The sequence below is a fragment of the Rhinatrema bivittatum genome, chromosome 2, assembly GCF_901001135.1.
Source record: "Rhinatrema bivittatum chromosome 2, aRhiBiv1.1, whole genome shotgun sequence".
Taxonomy (NCBI): Eukaryota; Metazoa; Chordata; class Amphibia; order Gymnophiona; family Rhinatrematidae; genus Rhinatrema; species Rhinatrema bivittatum.
The window spans coordinates 205,810,522-205,824,534 of record NC_042616.1 but is presented as its reverse complement, the minus strand read 5'-3'; the positions used below and the strand labels follow the sequence as shown (position 1 = coordinate 205,824,534).

General features: G+C 41.0%; 1 protein-coding gene across 1 annotated transcript; it reads left to right on the top strand.

The window, feature by feature from the left end:
- The first annotated feature begins 3,928 nt into the window (after window positions 1–3,928).
- SP8 (Sp8 transcription factor) lies at window positions 3,929–6,467 on the top strand. Its single transcript, XM_029592619.1, has 2 exons — window positions 3,929–3,949; window positions 4,983–6,467. The coding sequence occupies exons 1-2, from the start codon at window positions 3,929–3,931 to the stop codon at window positions 6,465–6,467; spliced, it is 1,506 nt and encodes a 501-aa protein (XP_029448479.1).
- Window positions 6,468–14,013: the final 7,546 nt, after the last annotated feature.

Genomic DNA, 14,013 nt, shown 5'->3' with positions numbered 1-14,013 from the left:
ACACACTGTGCCTATTACACTGCTAGCTGGAATCAACGAAGTTCTGTAATTTTGCAATGAAGCCCTTTTCATCAATCGGCAGCTGGCAATGTTTAGATACTGTAATCTTTTCTGGATACATTTTCCCTGCCATCCTGCGATGACCTGGAGTTTCCTCTCATTCACCAGTCAGTAAGACATAATGCGGCTGCTCGGCTGCGTGAGAACGGTCCGTACTTGCAAGCAGGCTGAAAAACCCCTGTGCGCGTCCATCCACAGGAACTTCTTGTATCTCATCCAGGTTTTGTTTTTTTTCCAGTACGATTTTTGGAAGTGAAGTACATTAGGGCTGGGGGAGGGGGCTGGGGGTGTAGAAAGCTCAGAACCTCGCTGTGATCAGTCAAAACAAACCCTATGTCGTGTTTGTTTAATAAGTCACAGAAGAATTTCCAGTACAGTCACTATGAAGAGAGAAGGATCCAAAGTCACCGCGATAGAAAAGTAAATGCCCAAGGTTTTATTCTATACTAGTTTCTCCATTTTCTTAACCGTATCTCTGCATATTATTTTTGAGGACCTGGGTGCTCCATATGCAAACTCAGCTTTCTGCATAATTATGCCTTAATTAGATCTGCTATTTTTTTTGTCACCTCAGTTTAAATTTTCCTTCAACCTGGTATTCTAGTTTTCTGATATAATATACAGGATCATCCTACTTAAGGAGATTTCGGGTGAGATAACTCTTTCCAGTGCCAGGATTTCACAGTTTCATACATTTCATGGCACAGTGCGTCATTGCTTCGTGACAAGGCAAGGGTTACTGAAAGCCATGTCTGCTCAAAGTTCTGTGATTGCTAATAGATATTGTAGCTGTAAGGTGTTAGGGATACTTGGGCAGGTTGCTCCCAGGATGTAAATTAGGTCCCAAAAGCTGTTGTCCAAATCGAAGAAACAGAGAAATTAATCTGGGAGACTATCCATCATAGCCTGTAATAAAGGGAGCGACATGGATGAGACAGATGATATGATTAAGGAGCTGTGGTCGTTTTAATTAACTTTTTGCTGTCCTGTAATGATCAAACTGGTCAACAGACCCGGTCAATAAGCATGTTAATATCAAACAAATAAAAGCAAGGATGATTAAAAACCTCCTGGTTTATTAAATTTGAAATTCAAATGAAATTTATGCCGCAGATGCACACTGAATGCTAATAGCTTTAAGCTTTATTGAGAGTGGATCTCACAGGTTTTCAAGAAACAGTACAAACATTCATCTAGTCTAGTACATTAAACTTCACAGGGGAAAAAAAGTTTTAATTAATTTCAGCGGTGGGAGAAGGGAGCAACTTGTGTACAGTATGTCCCAAACAACCAGCAGAAATATTACTGTAATAAGCACGCTTTCTAAGTGCATTGTGGCATTACTGCATGCCAAAGTTAAATAACTTCCCTTTTGTGCTATATGTATCAAAGGTATTGCCAAAGGTTTACCAAGTCCTTCTGTCTTAGGCTTACAACAGCCTCCTGGTGTGGTGCGGTGGGCGCGGGTCTTCCTCAAAGAAGCGAATCATAAATGGTACAATGCACTTGACTTTATTTCTATTAAATTTTCTGCTCAGATTACAGTTAATCTGTTTTCAAATTTTCTAAACTATTTCACAGAAGTTCATGCTCGCATTAAATTTGGATTATATATATATATATTGATTAAAGGCTAAAACCTTTTTATTTTTTTCAAACGACGTTTCCTATTAGCTGCAAAATAGTGAAAAGAAGTAACATATTAAGTTATTTTATAAAGAAACAAATAAAGATTTGATCTTGAAAAAAATCTAAAAACAACAAAAGTTTCTATCGGAATATAACAGCAAAAAAAATGTATATATATATATATATATATATATATATATATATTGTATAAAATATTGAATGTATTTAGTCAAAATGAAAAGAACAATATTCATATCCATAACAGAGTAAAAAGCTGAAAAATTATGTTTTCCCTGTGTAATGCAACAACACAAATGCAAGATATATGGTTTGCAAAATAACTAAAGTTGTTAAGAGAAGCATATAAAGCTGCAATATATGAATGAAATGTACATTTTATAAACAATGTAGTGTAGTATTTAAAATTCATCCTACATGTAGAATTTTTTTTCATTGATTCCAAATATTAATCACACACACACGCATATAAAGCAATGCTTTTTTTTTTTTTTTTTTGCAAGCGATTGTATTGATCAGAAGAAACTAGAAATTTAAACAAGTGTGCATTAGCTCTGGGAAATGAATATCATTATAGAAGGAGACCAAAGCAATGGAGTTAATTCTTTTTTTATTTGTTAAACGGAGTTCCCTCCTTCCCCCACCCCTTCCTCCTTCTGGGCTGTCCTGTCACGCCTTCTCAACAGGCTAAAATCATTCAGAACAGCTCGCAGAGATAAACACGACATTTATGTTAACCGTCAACCTTCAGAGAAAGAAAGCAGTTCATTAATTTACTTCACACTTACTTTAAAGTATGATAGTATGTGTTATTACCTCCCCCTTAATCAATAGATATGGTGTATAGTTAGAACAATCAGACTGATAAAATGGGTAAAATCTCCAAGATTCCGATTTTCCTAATACAATTTAGGAAGATGATAAAACCTGACTTTCTAGTTCAGGCAGAACCAATAGTGTGTTGCTAGATTGCAGGGTACAGTGAACAGCATAATTCTCCCTTCTGTACATGGTGTTTAGCGTTTTGGGTATAAAACTTGGAATCAGGTAGTATAGACCACACTGTATTAAACATTCAGATTTTACGAAACTATATTATAATGAATAACGCTGATCTCTAATTCAAGTCTCTCGAGGACGCTACTTGCTCTAAACGGCCGTTCAGTAACTTCAACTAGGCAGACATATTGTCACCTAACCATGAAAAGTCCTTAATTTGGACTGAAATATATCAAGGATCTAGTTTGACAATTTTATTTATACGTATTTTAGGTTTATATACCTAGAGGTTTAAAATACATAATGAAACAGCCCATATTATTAACGTTACGGGTCAGAAAACGAAGAGAGGAATAGGAAAATCATAAATACAGATAACTAATTATAAAACAGTGGGGAACATGTGTCTATGGTTAACCTGTTGAAAATGTTTTGAACCTATAAATTTAGCAGATGTACAATGATATTTACAAATGTGTGTATTCTCTCAGTAAAGATGTCTGTCCCTTACTCGGTGTACTTGCAATACAAGAGAAAATCTTCAATGTATTCAATAACGTAGATAGAAGATTTTCTCTTGTGATGCAAGTGTACTCCGAGTAAGGGACAGATATCCTTATTGAGAAAAGAAAGACTTGTTCCTTCCGGATTACCTAAAAAAAAAATAATCCTGCAGAGACAAAACTCTGCCCTCTCACGACCTATACAACTGCCGTTCCACTGGATCAACTTCTGGGGTGGCAGGAAAAAGAAAAAAAAAAATCTGCGGAAGCCAGCAATCCGCTGCACGAAAGAGGTCTGACATTCATACAAAGAATTCCGTAGACAGAGGTTTGGGAAATGGGGGTTAAAAAAACTAACAAACAAACAAACGAAACAAAAAGCAGAAAAACGTTTGGGAAATGTCTGCATATTTAACTACCGTCCCTTAACTTTCTCCCCCTCCCCCTCCCCCTCCCTTCCCTGGGGGCGGTCGGAGAGGGGTGCAGGGCACTGGAGCTGAAAGTGCTCAGTGTGCCGATGACCTCACGCGGCAGCGTGTCTGAGCGCTCCGGCGAGGGCGCCGATTGGCTGGCGGGGACTCAGCGGTACTTCAAAGCCTGAGAGGAGCTACAATTGTGGTGGAATGGGCGGAACTGATCATTGTATTGCACACCTCTAAAAAAAACACTGCTCTGATTTATAAATATAAAAAAGATCCTCTGAGGAGGGCACTTTTGTGATGGCAACTTCACTTCTAGGGGTGAGTCTAAGGATTTTTCTTGCTGGTTTAATTAGTTTCCTTTATTGCCGATTGGAGGGGTTAAAATAGCCCCGGTCAAGACAGGGCGATCAGTCTCCTATTGAGTTTTTTTAGCACAAGCGAGTGAAAAAAAGAAAGCGAAAAGGGGGCAGAGTCACTTTTCAGTCAGGATAAGGTTTTAAGGGCATTTGTACAAACAACCTACAGCGCGTTCCTACGGAGAAGCGGCCTGTTACGTGACTGCAGAAAGCTGCCCTGTGAATTTCTATTTTTGCAGCTGATTTTTTTTTTTTTTGTAAAATCTATCTATATATTAAATATCTCAGCCGTCTCGTTCCACAGGTACGTTCAATTCATCGCTTGTACGTATTTTTGTATAGCTAAATTTAATTAAAAAAACATATATATATATATATATATATATATATATATATATATATATATATATATATATATATATTTGCTTTGGCCTGAGAAAAATAGCAGGAGGTTTTAAAACGGGGAATGCTATTACTGGGGGAGGAAGCGACGGGTAGGACTCTTGTGGATCGAGGATGACACTTGAATAAAAAAAACAAAACAGGGATGCAACGTTTTCTTGCTTTGGTTTCACGCACAATGCCTTTCATTTTCTATTTCTTTCGATTTCATTTAAAAAAAAAATATATATATATATATATATCATATTAAAGAAAACAAGTCAGGCCCTGCGAAATGAAAATGCTGAATTCAAAACTTTTATTAATGCCGATGGAGTGCTGCTTTTAACATAAAGTCTCCCGGTTTCCTATGCCTGGAGCTGTGGGTGGTCAGGGCTTTGCTTCCTCTGGGTGGGTCGATGTTAGCAAGTTGTGCACAGAGCCGGAATCGGACCTCATGCAGTTTCGGGCACGGTGGGATCTTGCATTTTGGGGGGGCTCTCGAGATCGGATTCTGATGCACTTTTGTGGCATGTTTGTTGTTGCTGATGTTCTCGCTGCTGCTGTCTAAACGCCTCCTTTCTTCTTCTTCTGCCCTTTCTTTCCTCCCCCAGGAAGAACCGAGGTTAGGCTCGACTCCTCTGGCCATGCTGGCAGCCACCTGCAACAAGATCGGCAGCCCCAGCCCGTCCCCGTCCTCCCTGTCGGACAGCTCGCCCTCCTTCGGCAAGGGCTTCCACCCCTGGAAACGCTCCACGTCCTCCAGCTGCAACCTGGGCTCCAGCCTGGCGGGCTTCGGGGTGCCCTCGGCGGGCACGGGCTGCGGCGGCGGCTCGCGGGGCGGCGGCTCCTCGGCGGCGGCCGCCCTGGTCTCGGACTCCTTCGGCTGCGGCGCCTCCCCGGCGGGCTCGTCCAGCGCCTTCTCGCTCACCTCCAGCAGCGCCGCCTCGCCCTTCGCCAACGAGTACTCGGTGTTCCCGGCGCCGGCCGGCAGCTCGTCGGCACCGCCCCCGCCGCAGGAGGCGCACCAGCCCGTCTTCCTCTCCAAGGTGCACGCGGCCGTGGACAGCCTGCAGGGCATCTACCCGCGCGTGGGCATGGCGCACCCCTACGAGTCCTGGTTCAAGCCCTCGCACCCGGGCGAGGTGGTGGGCTCGGCGGCGGCGGCGGCCGGGGGCGCCTCCAGCTGGTGGGACGTGGGCGCCGCCGGCTGGCTGGACGTGCAGAACCCGGGCTCCCTGCACTCGGCCGCCGCCGCCGCCGCCGCCGCCGCCGTGCTCCACTCGCCGCTGGGGGGCTACGGCGCCGACTACGCGGGGCTCGGCCACTTCGGCGGCGGCGGAGGGGGAGGGGGAGGCGGCGGCGGAGGGGGAGGAGGAGGCGGCGGCGGCGGGGGCGGCGCGGCCAACCTGCTCGGCCCCGGCCAGCACCACCTCATGGACGGCTTCAAGCCCGTGCTGCCCGGCGCCTACCCGGCCGACGGCAGCCCCTCGCCGCTGGCCGCCGCCTCCATGCTGCCCGTGGCGCCCCTGCCGGGCGGCTCGCCGCGCTCCTCCTCCTCGGCCTCCTCCTCCTCGGCGCGCCGCTACTCGGGCCGCGCCACCTGCGACTGCCCCAACTGCCAGGAGGCCGAGCGGCTGGGCCCCGCCGGCGCCAGCCTGCGCCGCAAGGGCCTGCACAGCTGCCACATCCCGGGCTGCGGCAAGGTGTACGGCAAGACGTCGCACCTGAAGGCGCACCTGCGCTGGCACACGGGCGAGCGGCCCTTCGTCTGCAACTGGCTCTTCTGCGGCAAGCGCTTCACGCGCTCCGACGAGCTGCAGCGCCACCTGCGCACGCACACGGGCGAGAAGCGCTTCGCCTGCCCCGTCTGCAACAAGCGCTTCATGCGCAGCGACCACCTCAGCAAGCACGTGAAGACCCACAGCGCCGGCGGGCCGGGGGGCGGGCCGGGGGCGCTGGGCCCCGGCGGCGGCGGCGGCTGCAAGAAGGGCGGCAGCGACACCGACAGCGAGCGCAGCGCCGCCGGCAGCCCCGCCTGCCACTCGCCCGAGCTGCTGCAGCCGCCCGAGCCGGGCCTCCGCAACGGGCTGGAGTGAGAGGGGGGAGGGGGGGGGGGCGCGCGCGCGCCCGGGTCTCTCCCCCTACACCCCCCCCCCCCCCCCCCCAGCGTTGGCTCGCTCTGCGCGCTCGGCTTTTCTCACACCCGCCATCTCCCCCCCCCCCCCCCCACCCTCCCACCTTCTCAATGCCCGGGACTTTTCTGATTTCCCCTTTGTAAAGGACATGGACTGTGTAAGTAAATGACAAAACAAAAAAAAACAAAAGTGTGTTCTTTTCATGGACAACTCGGGAGCTTGGGCTTCTTCTTTCCAAATCGATGGCAGGCACAAAAAAAAAAAAGAAACAAACAAACCAAAACCCAACAACAAGATGGACAGCGGCGACAACACAATTCCAGGTGACGTACAGAAACACAGAGGCATTTCGCTGGATCTGGACGTGTAATGCTCTAAGCAGCGATCTCCTGTTCTTTGACCAAGGAGGTACCTAAGGACAAACTTATCTGTTGGTGTGTGCTTGGGAGGGAGTGAATCCAATTGAGAACGTTGTGGCCCATTTTAATTCGGGAAAAAAAACACCAAACACAAAACGTATGCCCTGCTCTGATTTCCAAGTATTTTGTTCAAAGGAACATCAACTTCACTTTTTTTTTTTTTTTTGTTCTAGCTATTATTAAATTGAAAGGAACTACACATGCGGTTGTACTATTTGAATGTCTTCAACAGCCTCGATTCTGAAAGCTATCCTAGCTGCTAATCCATCAAATGTCAAATGAAAAACTGAATCTATTAAAAAAAAAAAAAAAAAGTCAGAGGACATGCATAAATCTTCTTTCATATTTTTTTTAGGTAGTTTCAAAAATTTTTTTTTTAATTATATGGAATAACAGCTAGGGTGGCTTCAAGATCTAGGACAAAAAGAGCCTAAAGTAAGGCTCTGGAATCCGGCAGATGCTTTTTAGCATATCTGAGACGTGATTTTTGAAGCTTCAGGAATGAAAATGTTTAATACTATTTTTCTATGGTACTTGCATTACTTGTATACTGAATCACAACGAAATATTTGTTTCAAAAGTCTTAAGTCCGTAAGCTGAAATTGTACTTATTTGTTCACTTTTGAGTTTAGAGGAAAGCTCTGATTTTTCCTGGTGGCACTGGACCGAGTGAGTGTGTGCTGTGTTATTGTTTGCATTGTCTGTCCACACTGCTGTCTTCTTCCACCAATGAAAGTTGAATCTCTGCATCTGTTGCCAATCGAACTCTTCATTTGTATAGTCTCTATTCTGTACAGTCATGCAAAACGTATTTGAAAAATATTGGGGATGATACTTTTTTTGTGATTTGAACTAATTAAAAAACAAGAAGTTTTCGTTGCTTTCAAACGAAGCTGTGTTCGAATGCCAAAAGAGAGATCGCCCTTACCCCCTCCGAAAACGCCTTTGTAAAATGTATCTCAACCTACAGATTTCTACAGTGGAGACTGCTAGATTAGTTAATGAAAATATATAAATCCACCAGTGTATGAATGCGAGATGCAGTTGTCCAGGAGACGATTTTGTATAGTATTTTTCTTGTACATTACTTCCAGTAAATATTTGAAAATATATTGAAGTACTTTTGAGGGTTTTTTTTGTCACAAGAAATTATTAAGAGTTCTTGTTGCAGTCCTAGTTAACTGCAATTTTTTGGACTTATTTCTTGAGGTGTATATCAAAACAACGCACTTTCAGGATATAGTTTTTGCTTAAATATGAGTTTAGATAGGTATAAAATTGTAACTACGCAAACGATATTGGATAAATGTTGAATGACATTTAATTTAATGGAGCATGTACTTATTTGCATTTGCTGGCAGTTCAGTGAAAGTGAGAGTTCTCCTATATTTCTTAATAAGTGGGTCCGCCAAACCCATGTATTAAATAAACTGTCCAAGTGAAACTGAACTGACTTTGGCCTATGTGTATTTCCTGGACTAAAAACAAAATAATATTGGTAAATGTTTGTAAACACTCCTGATACAACTTTTATGGTTTGCAAATGATGCAAACTGTATTTCTCCTTGTAATGTTGAAATAATTTGGATATTTCACATTGAAATGGAAAGCCTTTCTGGAACATTTTAGATTGCATTTTAAATGCATGAAATGTAATTGGATTATTTGTAATATTTTAAATAATGGTGTTAATAAACTCCAGATTAAAAAAAATCCCTCAAGTGTAGGTCAGTTAATTGTTTTATTTATTTATTTTCACAGTAGATCATTGAATGCTGTCTATGAGACTTCACCCATTTCATACAAAATAAAAAGCACAAATAATTCTACACATTTAAATGAAAATATAAGAGTAGACTCAAACCGAATTATAAACCGTTTTGCAGAATTTACAAACCAGATGAAAACAAGTAAGGAAGTGCTATTAAATCTGCCTTGCAACTGTATTTTATAATAGTTATAAATATATTCCTGTAGCTTTCAACCTATATAATAACTTCATATGCTGGCATATAATATTCGAAAATTACTAAATTTCTCAGTTGAGAGACCTTTACTATTGTTGAACTAGCAAATTATTTATTCAATTTCAAGGTGTGATTTGAAAGGCGAGTTATTTTTAGCTGGTGTATTTCTAGTATTAGAGGGATCCAATAATTATGGCCCTGCACATTGAGGGTTTTTCTTTGGCTTTCATCAGGAAGCTTAGTAAAGAGGGCTCTTATAATGTGTGGTTCTGAAAATGAAACTAAATGATTCAAAATGATTGCATTAATGGGGCAAAGTGCGCGCGTGGGAAATCGCTTGTTAGCTCTCAGTAATAAGAGTTTTCTCCCTAGGCTTGGGGGATCTGTGAGAGATGGGTAACTCTTCTTTCTGCAAATAAGCCCAGGCAAGGGAAATTAAACTGTGTGTGGCTTTATACATCGCTAACTCACTCATTCAGGTGTTCCTAAGCATTCCATTTTTAAAACTTCAAGTGTGTTTCTCATAGCCTGTCCTGTTAGATTTAATAATCTTTAATAATTTTACAGGACTTGAGGCGGTATGGCAAATGACTGAGAAGAGTAATATGCACTCCTACTACCATATTCCAATGACCAGTTTAGCTGGGCATTATTATTATTTAAAGTTGAAATATACCTAGTTCCTGTTGATCAGTAATCCTGTGAAGCTCATAACAAATAAAAAAAAACTGGAATATTTACAGACTGTGATATAGTTTATGGGTACTCTGCATTAAGCAGAAAAATCATTGCTCTTCATTTATTGCTAAAGATTTTAGTGTGGGAATGTGCTGCATCACCCGTAATTCGCTTAGGGCCTTAGATATATGTTAGAATGGCAAAATAATTATTAGAAAGCCACCAAAATGCTTGGCTGCCATGTTTTGTCACATTCAAGATGTATTCATATTCAGTAAAACTAGTGGAACAGACACGAATTATTGTAGTTAATGAGGCTGCCATAACTAGTTTTTGCTTGTAAGAAGCTGTAATATTGTACTAACAATAGCACACATGACTTTTGCAACATATGGAAATGGTGTGCTATAATACTCTTCTCCTGTTCAGTAGGTAAACTTGAATAAGTTCCACAAATCAAAATCAGCTTCTGAGTAAGTTAATTGGAACATCTGAGTGTAAAACAAATGTTATGTAGTCACGCAATAGCTTTGTTTAATGAAGATAAAAAAAATAAAAAAAATAAAATTGGAACGATCTAGTGCAGTAAAGACTAATGCTGAAAGGTGTCAGAATAAAGTGTATTATTTGAAATGTATTTCTACCCCGGACTTTTTAGGTGAAATTATATATGCGGTCTTGAACATTAGTAATGGAGTGTCTCTTTCTTTGTGTAGGTCTCTGTATTTATTTATCTATCACGTTGTCCTGGGGAAACGATCTGTTTCACTTGTAAGCGCCTGCTCACTCTTTTGTCCCGGTTCTCCAGGTTTTACTTGAATTGATAAGGAGAATGATAATGTACATTTTTTTTCACTATTCCTTTTTTTTTTTTTTTTTTACTGTAATAGATGATATTCATAGGACCTAGAGATGTATAAATAGAATCTTATTTTCTTATAGTGGTAAAGCTGAGGCGGGTTTTCCCCTTTCTTTTCAATAAGCGCATCCACTGAATGGCACAGGCTTGTTTGTAATTCAACAGGATTTCATTTCACTTTAACCCAAAGGTTATGCATCACGTTCTGTAGATCAAGATAGAGTTAAACTACTTGCTGACCTCGAGGTCATACTGGTGTCCATCAACCACCTTACAAGGACCCTAAAATTACTGTTGCCTTTAGTTTGTTACTTTGAGTTTTTTAATCTAGGTGCTCCAAACTTGTATCCATTTCCTCTTCTTTATTCCATATTTTTTTCCTAACATCAACTAATTTCACTGAATTCTTCCTCCCTTGCCCCCAAATAATCCTCGAAAAAGATTGTAATGCGGCTGCTATCCTGAGACTGACACGGAGCTCTCTGCTAAATTTAACATTCATGAGAATAGTTTATCAAGTGTTCTCGCAAATAGTAGAATTATGTTTTTTAAAAAATCACTGGAAGATTTCTGTACTTCCCAGTTTTACAGCTAGCATGGTTTTAAATATGATTGATTGTATTTACAGTTGTAAGGACAGTATCTAAGGTTAAATATATTTTATACTGGATATATGAACAAGGCCGTAGTGTAATGCAATCGTTAATGAACCTTCGGGCCGGCATGCTGTACAGAGATACATTTTAAACCTGAAGGCGGGATCTTCTTTATATGACTTTCAACATAATCATTTCCAAATAAGATCCAGTCTTCAGGTTTTTCCACTTTCATGCAAAGATCGAATGTAGTTTGACTTTGCCAGTGCAGGACTATTGCACGTCGTAGGCGCTACTTAATATAGCAATCTGCTTTTGCCTTAGTCTGTAGAAATTAAAAGAAAAAAAAATAATGTCTAAAAAAGTCTTGCATTCACAGCAGACTAGCATAAGACTTTAAAAAATAAGAATCCAGGCTTCTATAAAGAAACATTTACGCGTTTATGGCACAGTGCTTTCAGTAAATAGTAACGCAAGAAAAATCATAGACATTATAGGAATAATTCGATTATATTTTTGTTGGTATTATATGGAAATGTGCTTTTTGTCATAAAGGATAACTTTACTGAAATATTCTTTTAGAAATATAAAGTGCGTATGTTAGATACCCTTATTGGACTCCGTCTTTTCAGCACATTTCCTCGGATCAGCAGGTTTATTTATTCAAGTCGAATTTCTATCTTAACATGCAAGAAGTTTTCAGAGGAGACCTTTTTTAATTCTTGTAATTAAATCGCATTAAGGAGATACAACGTCGGGTTTTTCTTTAGTTCAAGCGATTAATTGTTTCCCCTTAAGTTTAAGAAAGGATGGCTTTGACATTTGACATTAGTGTACAAATCTTAATGTCACAGGAGAAGGGGACAGCCGGTCTTTAGCCCATTAAAGGCTGTATTCAGTTAGGGCTTTCTCCTAATCTGTGCCAATGGGGGGCGGGGTGGAGTCCATGTTGAATAAATCCCTAAATTCTAAGTGGACATGTTGGAATGGATCTTTAGTGAACAACGGAGCAAGAATTATTTGCCATATGCAATACTTAATGTCATTTAAAAAGTTAAACACAATAAATTCGTTTGGAGCGAATTTGCAGTTAGCAGCAACTCAGTTCTAGCATCCAGTAATTTTGCGACTCAGGTACAGAATAAGCTTTAAATAAATCCCAAGTACAATCCCTTTTAGAAGTGGTTAAAAAAACTCTAGGGATATCACAATTTTTTCTTCGGTCAGAATATGTGAGGGCGTGATGCAACATCTACTAATACAATGTCGGCATATGATACGTAAATGTCCTTAGAGAAAGGGATATATAGTAACGCAATATGCCAATCAATCGTCATCAAAAATATCTGCAGCCCATACTGAAGTCTAATTCGGATTGCTTGGCACTTTTATAATAATGTAAATATCAAAAGTGTTTGGCTTTATTTAAATATAAAGGGCCGGATACACTAAAGGCCGAGTCACTTGTGAACCGTTTTCTTTATCTACCCTTAAGGTGGTTCAATAAGGTTATCACTATCTTACACTTAAAAAAACCCTACATTTTTGTAAACTGGCTCAGTTTTTCTTATAAATCATTCATATGCTTATAACGAGAAATGAGAAGTAAAACCCTTACACTGGTTTTCTCTAAACCTGAAAGTTTCTAGTCTGCGACATGCTACAGTATAATGGGGAGACAGCGCCACCCTGCGGCTCCCGTTAGAGTATACACTTATGTGTTCTTTGCCTGTTGAGATGTTTATTATACATGATAGTGACTCCATTTGTGTACTTTTTATTCTTCACAGATCGTTTCCTGTTCGTAAGAAATGCACACAGAGTAAGACATGCACTTGAAAGCAGACAAATATCACTCGATTCTGTGATTATTATTATTATTATTTTTTTTTTTTGCGGACTTATTGAAGTGATGAACCCTAATACCGTTGATCAGTGCTCACTATCCTCTCTCCGTTATCTTATGCTATTAGTAAAATATATTGTCAGTATTCGTTATGCTGTTGTACATACAGAACAGGTACAGAATCTTCCTTTGTTGTGCTGTTAGTATAGAATGTTCTGTGCCCATTGTCCTGTCATACAAATCAATTATCGTCATCCTCCCTTTTCCTTGCCATAACTACGGAATCTTGTAGATACAGAATCCTTTATTTTGTTTTGCGATATAAGTTTGCTTGTGCTTTATTCTGTGCTAAAAATATACAGCCTCGTTTACAATTGGTTTTGCACTGACCTTAAAGGGATAATACCTTCCTAAAAAGTTCAATAGTATTTCCAACCTGTTGACTTTCAAAGGGCTCTCTGCAAGAAGTCGCACGTTGTGACCTGATTGCCTGTACGACTGGTGCACCTTGTTTTTAGCCGACCAAGCAGGTTGGTTAATGCAATTTAGAAAAATAAATTGCGTCTGCTAAGCCTTCTTCTTGCTCCAAATTTAATTCTGTCAAAAGAGGGGAAAAATGGTCTCAAAGGTTTAAAAATGTTACTTCATTTTGTTATTTGTTTAAGTCTTGAGGTATGACCTTCAAAACTGTCCACTTGGAATAGTTGTATGGGCTTCCTCTCTCTGTAGAAATTGATGTGGAAAAAAAAATAATATATATATATTCCCACTGATCCTTAATCTACTTGGTGGCAGAGGACAAAGCAGACCTGTACATAGCAGGCTATGAGGAAATATTTCTCAAATGTGCTGCACTGAAACCATGCTTGTAAATAAGCTGTGTGCAAATTTTAACGCTGGGGCACAGTGCAATCCTATTTTACACTGCACAGTAGGCCAAATTTTATAATGAGTCCGGGAGGGGGGGGGGGGGGGGGGGGCTGTTTTCTCTGTTATCGTGCTTTGTCCTGTTTTAGAAGAGGAGTTCCTTCTTCCTTTATCCTATTGCTCATCTCTTTCTGTTACAAGTACACAATTTTCTCCTATCATGCTTCTACATACATTGGCTTATAAACACTTAAACTTACTGGAGAAAATGTATT